Source organism: Chenopodium quinoa, unplaced genomic scaffold (genome assembly GCF_001683475.1).
Source record: "Chenopodium quinoa cultivar QQ74 unplaced genomic scaffold, ASM168347v1, whole genome shotgun sequence".
NCBI lineage: Eukaryota > Viridiplantae > Streptophyta > Magnoliopsida > Caryophyllales > Amaranthaceae > Chenopodium > Chenopodium quinoa.
The window spans coordinates 605,605-614,176 of record NW_018745026.1 but is presented as its reverse complement, the minus strand read 5'-3'; the positions used below and the strand labels follow the sequence as shown (position 1 = coordinate 614,176).

The 8,572-nt window shown below is 35.4% G+C and overlaps 2 protein-coding genes across 2 annotated transcripts; both read right to left on the bottom strand.

Moving 5' to 3' along the window:
* Positions 1-618: 618 nt before the first annotated feature.
* On the bottom strand, positions 619-2,739 carry LOC110709068. Its single transcript, XM_021887279.1, has 4 exons — positions 2,496-2,739; positions 1,664-1,734; positions 1,180-1,568; positions 619-1,095 (listed from the first exon to the last, which is right to left on the bottom strand). Exons 3-4 carry the CDS (start codon positions 1,551-1,553, stop codon positions 834-836), a joined length of 636 nt encoding a protein of 211 aa, XP_021742971.1. The 5' UTR covers positions 1,554-1,568; positions 1,664-1,734; positions 2,496-2,739; the 3' UTR covers positions 619-833.
* Positions 2,740-7,202: 4,463 nt separating this feature from the next.
* On the bottom strand, positions 7,203-8,300 carry LOC110709048. Its single transcript, XM_021887258.1, has one exon. It carries the CDS (start codon positions 8,298-8,300, stop codon positions 7,203-7,205), a length of 1,098 nt encoding a protein of 365 aa, XP_021742950.1.
* Between the last annotated feature and the right edge of the window lie 272 nt (positions 8,301-8,572).

Here is an 8,572-nt window from a genome sequence, read left to right as displayed (position 1 = left end):
TGGAATAGTAAAGTGCTTCTTTATTATTCTATAACCTTGTAATTTTTCTAGGCTTTTTCTCATGAAGTTTCTAATCTCCATCGTCTTTGTAAGGTTGTTGCATATGAGATTCCTTTTCTTCTCCATAAAAGTTAGATAAGCTATATTATCAACTATTCATCATTTGGTAAGACTGTAAAAGCTTTTTCTTTACAAATTATAATATTAGCGAAGCAACTAGTAGATCATGGCACTTTACTGTTAAATTCTGTTTTGGCTAATTATACAATAAGTAGCACTCATCCTTTAATTTATCAATGTCCCTATGGAATCATAACAGTGTTTTAGTAGCTTACCATAATTTGGCCAGTCTTTGCTAAGTTCAAAGATAATATTGAGCAAGCTGTTTTTAGCTTGGCTCTTAATTTGGCCAGTACAATACTTGTCTAATAAATTTGATGTCTTTGGTGGTTAAACCATAAATTTACAATAAAGTGAAAACTACCACAGAAAATTATACCAATATAGTATCATATATTTAGTAGCATGAAAGACCATAAAATGCCATCAAAGACAAATTGCAAGGATCATGTCTTAAAATATAGTACAATGAAAGACAATAAATAGGTCAAACACAAATTGCAATGATCATGTCTTAAAATGCACAAACAAAAGCATCCAACCAAGCAGTACAATACTTTACATTTAGTTAGCCATTAATAATAATAACAAGTGCAAAGGATCATGTCCTAATATGCACAACCAAAATCCCATGATCCATTGAGTCATAAACTTGCAACTAGATAAGTAATAGCCAAATTACAAAAAGAAACCATCTTGTTAACTTAGAAGGATCAAGTAAATGTAATGCTTAATACCAGGGGTTCCATACCTTCTAACTCAACCAAAGACTTTTCACTGAGTTCAACCACTTCACCTGCAATCATTTCCGATACTCCTTTCTTGACGTTGAAAGTTACAATCTTCTTGTTTGTGTCAAACTTAATGCGCATTGTTGTTTTCCACCACCAGGTGACATACAATTCTACTGGAGTCCGGTCTTTAAGACTGTGGAAATGTGCTCGATCGAAGGGTAAAAGAATGTTCTGAATTGCACTAAACATCAAAATTAGCTAGGATAGGATAAACGCTAAGAAATAATATCATTTAACCCTTTGAGTTAAGATAGGATAAACTTACGATTCCAGGTTTGTCAATGTAACCCTTGGAGAATGTGAATTCAAAAGAGGGTGGTTTAAAAAAAAAACCTCCATGGGCACATACTCCATTGAGTCCACTACTGTAATTTCCTTCTCGTCATGCCAAATCCTAACCCGATAAAGCATTCCATCGTTGTCCTCTAACACTAATTGGATGCGGTCTTCCATTTGTAAACTGTTTGAGGTGACATACTCCCTCCATCCTTCACCTAAAATAGTTTCAAACTTTCCTAGACCAGTAAACACATGTCTAAACTGGACGGGGTACACTTTGATCTCAGTACTGCAATGAAGACGTAACACACCATCTATAACACCCTTCTTAACCCATATTTCTTGAACCTCCTTAGTCATACGATTTGGAATGCGCTGGTAACATTTAATATTAGTTCAATATTAACAATGTTCAAGGCGTAAAAGAAAGCTCCAATGTTGACTTAAGAAAATACACTTGTAACACTCACCACATTGTAAACCTTTGAGGAGTATCAAGTGTGAATTCAAACTGCCAAACTGACATTGTTTTCCTTTAGCACTACCAATGTCAAGCAAATTATTAACAATACAAAAAACCAAAAAGCAATAATTGATAATGTATAGTAAATAGCTCATAATGGTAGGAAAAAACCATACAAAAATTGCATATACTATGAAGTACATTTTCCAAAATGAATCTAAAAATGGGACAACATTTTCCACCAATAAGCACCATCTTTTTGCTATTTTTTGTCGGCATTTCTTTGGCATATTCATAAAAATAAAGTCCAAGGTTCAAGTCAACACATTCCTAACTAAGCAAACCAAAACAACTATGGTTTAATTCGAATTTCGTGAGTAACAGAGGACAGTTTATGATTTACCCTTTCCATTTATTTTTTATCCTTTACATTCCATATTCCCCCCCCCCCCCAATGCAGGACATATCTAACACGAAAATTAGTGCACTCAATAGAATTCGACAACCACTTGAAACTCATAAACAATTTAAAAGCAGAGGAGGGTTATGAAAAAAATCCTTTAGGCAAACGATTCCATAACCACCCCGAAAACGCAGGACACATATCAAACACTAAATCAGTGCACGAAATTATCATAATTCGACAAGAAATTGACACTCATAAGCGAAGGATAAGGTGCATGTATTGTAGAAGGTTTCACAAACACATGAAATCGACCGTCTTTATCAATTACACACAAAAACTCAATTGATAATCGAATTTCAACAATAATACGTTTCTAAATACAAGAATAATAAAGCCTTGGAACTACATTTATAGATGAGGATGGGATACGTACCTGATCGAAGTTGAATTTACTACGATCTGCGTTCCGACGACCGGAAGAGGGGAAGTGGTTGTGTTTTGGGAATTTTGGGGTTAAATACAGTGGAGTTAGGGTTTAAAGTGAAATTTAAGTTAAACATTGTATCTGAAATGTGAAAATTTACTTTCGAAACCTTCCTTTTCACTTCCATCATAAATAAAAATAAAAATAAAAATCTTCCCTTTACACGTGTTATAAAAGGTCAATTGCTTTTAGTCCTCCCTTTGCACGTGGTTTAATGGGTGGATAGGGTGAATTGATTTTCATTTGTGAAAGGATAATTGGTTTTTTATTTTTTTAAAAAAATTTATATGTATATAATATTTATATAATATTTTGTTTTCTTTTAATTACTTATTTTGGCAAATTTATATGTACTAGATGTGGACCCGCGCGCGTTGCACGCATTTCCCCAAGATATCGGGTTTTTTTTTCTGTTGCTATTGTACGATCGGTCTTGGTATATATAAAACAAGATAGAAACGATTGTGCATAAAATATATGTCTGCATTGATTAAGATGTGTATGTTAAAGAATTTACCGATAGAAAAGTTTTGATTAATAAAAGGAGTAAAAGAGTGAAAGAAGATGGGTGAAATTGTTGTAGTGTTATCATCGTATTCTTACTTTTATGGCATTGTATTTATAGCCATGAGTTACACTAATAATACAATAATTACTCACATAGAGCCATATGAGTTCACAAGTGTTTGGACCTATATGAGCATTGTGTAATCAAATCAATAATTGGCATTCACTTATTAGACTTATCTTCTAACACTCCCCCTTGAATGCCACTAAAAATCTTGTTAGGTAAAACTTTATGGGATAAGACCCATAGCCAAAAGAGTACACCAATATTATTGTATTATATGCTTTGGTATACTGCCTCGTTAAAAACCTTGTCAGGAAAAACCCGGTGGGATAAAAACCTGATCGAAGGGAAAAAGAGTGCAGTACATATAATACTCCCCCTGATCTCAGCATAGTTCACGAAGATGTCGCATTCCGATTTTGTGAACTAATTGTTCAAATTTCTTCGAAGGAAGTGATTTGGTGAAAAGGTCGGAAAGATTTTCACAAGACTGAATTTGCTGGATATTTATTTCCTCGTCCTTTTGCAGATCATGTGTGAAGAACAGTTTTGGGGCAATATGTTTCGTTTTATCTCCTTTAATATATCCTTCAGTTACTTGAGCGATACATGTTGTATTGTCTTCAAAGATGATGGTTGGGTCTTCTGTTATTGCGTTCATTCCACACTCCTTTTGGATATTACTGATCATCGACCTCAGCCACACACATTCCCGTCCTGCTTCATAGAGGGCTATCAACTCTGCATGATTTGATGATGTCACGGTCAATGTCTGCTTTGTTGATTTCCATGATATTGCAGTGCCGCCATAAGTGAATACATATCCATTTTGTGACTTGGCATTTTGAGGATCTGATAAGTATCCAGCGTCTGCATACCCAATGAGAGCAGCATCTTGTTTTGGTTGGTAATATAAACCAAGGTCTTGTGTCCCTCGTAGGTACCGGAGTAAGTGTCGAACTCCCTTCCAATGCCTATATGTTGGTGCATTGCTGTGCCTGGCTAACAAATTCACAGAGAAAGCTATGTCGGGTCTAGTATTGTTAGCTAAGTACATTAAGGCTCCAATTGCACTTAAGTATGGTACTTCTGGACCCAGAATCTCTTCATTTTCTTCTCGGGGTCTGAATGGATCATTTTTCATATTCAAAGAACGAACAACCATTGGGAAGTTGGTTGGGGTTGCTTTGTCCATGAAGAAACGTTTCAAACTCTTTCTGTATAGTTTGATTGATGGACAAAAATGCCATGACTCAAGTGCTCAATTTGTAGTCCAAGGCAAAATTTAGTTTTCCCAAGGTCTTTCATCTCAAATTCTTTCATCAAGTATTTTGCAGTTTTCTCGAGTTCATTTGGGGTTCCGATGATATTTAAATCATCAACATAAACTGCAATGATAGCGAATCCTGATTGTGATCGCTTTATGAAAACACAGGGACTAACTTGGTTGTTTTTGAATCCTTCTCTCATAAGGTATTCACTCAGACGGTTATACCACATCCTTCCAGATTGTTTCAATCCATAAAGTGACCTTTTTAGTTTTATGGAAAGCAGTTGTCTAGGCTTGTGGTTTTCTGGTAGTTTTTAGTCCTTCGGGGACTTTCATGTAAATGTCCGTATCGAGTGACCCATACAAATACGCAGTCACTACATCCATTAATCGCATTTGCAGTCCTTTTGTGACTGTCAAACTTACCAGAAATCTTAATGTAGTTGCATCAACCACTGGAGAATATGTTTCTTCATAATCAATCCCTGGAATTTGAGAAAATCCTTGGGCTACAAGTCTTGCCTTGTATCTAACTATTTCATTTTTCTCATTACGTTTTCTTACAAATACCCATTTGTATCCAACGGGTTTTACACCTGCTGGTGTAAGGGTTATTTTCCCAAAAACTTCTCGTTTTTCAAGTGACTTTAACTCAGCCAGCATTGCCTCCTTCCACTTTGGCCAATCACTCCTACGTCAACATTCTTCTACAGTTCTTGGTTCAACGTCATTTTCATCAGACACGATGTCGATTGCGATGGAATTTGCAAATGTTTCATTAACGATAACATCTTTCCTATTCCACTGAGTCTTTGTAGAGACGTAATTCATTGAAATTTCATTGTTATCGATGTTTTGAACATCTTGTTCATTCCCCGTAGGGTTGTCTTCTTGTTCGTCCCCTTTTGGATTATCATCATTTTCTTTACTTTCATCCACATTTGGTCTTTCTTGACCTTCTGACGGGGGAACATTATTAGTCTCATTTTCTATTCCATCCAATCTTTTTAGTTTCCTTGGCTTAGAATCTTTTGAACCAAGTGGTCTTCCACGCTTTCTGCGTGCCTGAGATTCATTTTCTATGGCCTTATTACCAGTTGGGATTTCAATACGTGCAGGGGCATTTTCTGCTGGTATATGTGATTTTGTCACCTTCTTTGTGTCTACAAATGCATCGGGCAATTGATTTGCAACACTTTGTAAATGAACAATTTTCTTAACTTCTTGTTCACACATATTTGTTCGTGGGTCTAACATCAACAGTTGTGTTGCATTCCAAATGAGTTCAATTTCTTTCTTATGTGGGTCCACTTTCTCTCCCCCTAAGGCTGGGAATACTGTTTCATTAAAGTGACAGTCCGCAAATCTAGTCGTAAATAAGTCACCAGTCAATGGTTCAAGGTATTTAATTATAGAGGGGGATTCAAACCCGACATAAATTCCCAGCCTTCTTTGTGGACCCATTTTTGTTCGTTGGGGTGGAGCAATGGGAACATATACAGACCAAAGATTTTTAGATGTGAGATACTTGGTTCTCGACCACAAACAAGTTGTAGTGATGAGAATTTATGATAAGCTGTAGGTCTCAATCTAATTAGCGCTGTTGCATGTATTATAGCATGTCCCCAAGCAGATGATGGCAATCTTGACCTCATTAATAATGGTCTTGCAATCAATTGTAATCTCTTAATTAGTGATTCAGCTAGACCATTTTGTGTATGAACATGAGCTACTGGGTGTTCAACATCAATTCCAATTGACATACAATAATCATTAAATGTTTGGGATGTAAATTCCCCAGCATTTTCAAGTCTTATTTTCTTTATTGTATGATCTGGGAATTGTGCTCTTAATTTGATGATTTGGGCAAGTAATTTTGCTAAGGCAACATTTCTACTTGAAAGTAGACTAACATGTGACCATCGTGTAGAGGCATCAATTAAAACCATGAAATATCGAAATGGTCCACATGCTGGATTAATTGGCCCACATATATCTCCCTGAATACTTTCCAAGAATTTTGGAGATTCAGTAGCAATTTTGTTCATAGATGACCTTATTATTAATTTGCCAAGTGAACATGAAGAGCATGTTAATTCATCTGATCGGGGAATTTTGACATTTCTTATTGAATGTCTAACTGAATGTGCTATTATTCTTTGCATCATCCCAGTTGCTGGATGTCCCAAACGATCATGCCATAAAATAATCAAATGTTTGTCATCTAACTTCTGGTTAGATATCATATTGATTTCCACGGGTCGTATGTTTATACGGTATAACCCCGAAGAGTATGCTGGCAATTTCTCATATATATGTTTCTTGCCATGTTTTTCTGCCGTGAGGCATATATACTCTTTTTGATCTGTCGTCATTGTTTCTAGATGATAGCCATTTTGGCGTACATCTTTAAAGCTTATGAGATTTCTTCGAGATTTACTCGAATATAAAGCATTATTGATTATTAATTTTGTTCCATTTGGAAGCATTATACAAGCCTTTCCAGATCCTTCAATTAATTTAGCTGACCCGGAAATGGTGTTTACATTTGCTTGAAACAACTTTAGTTGTGAAAAATATTTTCTATCTTTTAAGATAGTATGTGTTGTTCCACTGTCCAAAAGGCATTGATATTCGGAACTAACTTCAGGTAGATCCATATCTTCATAAAATAAATTTAAGATTAGTTTAGAATAATATCATACAAACTTTTATTGATGATAAAGATTTAAAGTACATGACTAGAAATTTAAAATACAGGGAACTAAGAAAATACATTAAAACATAGAATATGTTACATTAGTAGATGGGGAACCTAAGCATTGTTGTTTTCTCCAAGAATGAAATCATTCCCAGTTTCAGCATTGTCCATGAAGAAATCGGACACATCAAGGGTAGGACATGGAGCATTTTCTTCATTAACATAATTTGCTTCTGCATTTTTCTCTTTGCCTTTTACAGAAGCCTGGTAAAGGTCTACCAAATGTTTGGCCGTACGACAAGTACGTCCCCAATGTCCTGTCATGCCACATCTGTAACATGTGTCTTTTCCTTTTGAAAGAGTTTGTTTGTGGCTTCCAGATGACTGTCCCTTCTGTTTTTCAAAATTTTTGAAATTACTGTTTCTTTGAAAATTGTTTCTACCACGTCCTCGGCCTCGTCCGCGATAATTTCCACGGCCTTTTCCACGGCCATTGTAATTTCCACGTCCACCTCTTCTTGTAGCATTTGACTCGGGTGGATAGGAATTTGTTGCATTTGCCTCATGATGAGTGGCCAAAGACCCAGTTGGTCTCAGGTTATGATTTTTCAACAAAAGTTCACTATTTTGTTCCGCAACAAGCAATACACTCATTAATTCATTGAACTTTTTAAAACCTCTTTCACGATACTGTTCTTGCAACAGTATGTTACTTGCATGAAAGGTAGTGAGTGTTTTTTCAATCATATGTTCATCCGAAACTGGATGATCACAGTATCTCAATATAGACACTATCTCATGTATGGTTGAATTATAATCAATTACAGATTTGAAATCCTGGAACCGTAAATTTGTCCAGTCAAATAATGCCTTAGGAAGGAGCACCCTTTTGTGGTGTCCAAATCTTTCAATAAGGCAATCCCATAATTCTTTGGGATCTTCAACCATCATGTACTCAGTTTTAAGGCCTTCATGTAAATGATGCCTTAACAACACTAAGGCTTTTGCCTTATCTTGTTCAGTAACAGGTTTTGCAACAGTCATTGCAGAAGTGGTAGTATCAGTTGTTTGACCAGAGGGACTTTTATTTTCTTTAACAGTGTGCTCCAAGCCTTGAGCTTTCAAATTCATCATTGCGTCCACTTTCCATTCCAGAAATTTCTTTCCAGATAAATCTAAGATGCTGAACTGTCTTTTCATAAGGTCTCCCATTTTAGCTACAACAAATTTCGTGATAATTAGTTTATAATAACAAATTATATGTACAACTCACATGTTTAGTTCTTCCATATTTATAATTAAGTTAATAAGACACGTGATAATTAAATTTAATAATAATAAACCATAAATAATATAGTCTTTTCTCCCCCTTGGTTTATTATTGTGAGTAATTATATGATTAGACAAAAATTAATCATGTTAGTTGCAAAAAAAACAGCAAAACGACAACAATGACAGTAGTAACAATAATTATAATGATAACG

What these genes read in the sequence shown, in the direction of transcription:
- LOC110709068 (XM_021887279.1), bottom strand. Translation starts at nt 1,553, where the DNA reads ATGACTAAGGAGGTTCAAGAAATATGGGTTAAGAAGGGTGTTATAGAT. An exon ending in ACATTGACAAACCTGGAATC is followed by an intron (nt 1,096 to 1,179) that starts GTAAGTTTATCC and finishes TTTGATGTTTAG; the next exon opens with TGCAATTCAGAACATTCTTT.
- LOC110709048 (XM_021887258.1), bottom strand. Translation starts at nt 8,300, where the DNA reads ATGGGAGACCTTATGAAAAGACAGTTCAGCATCTTAGATTTATCTGGA.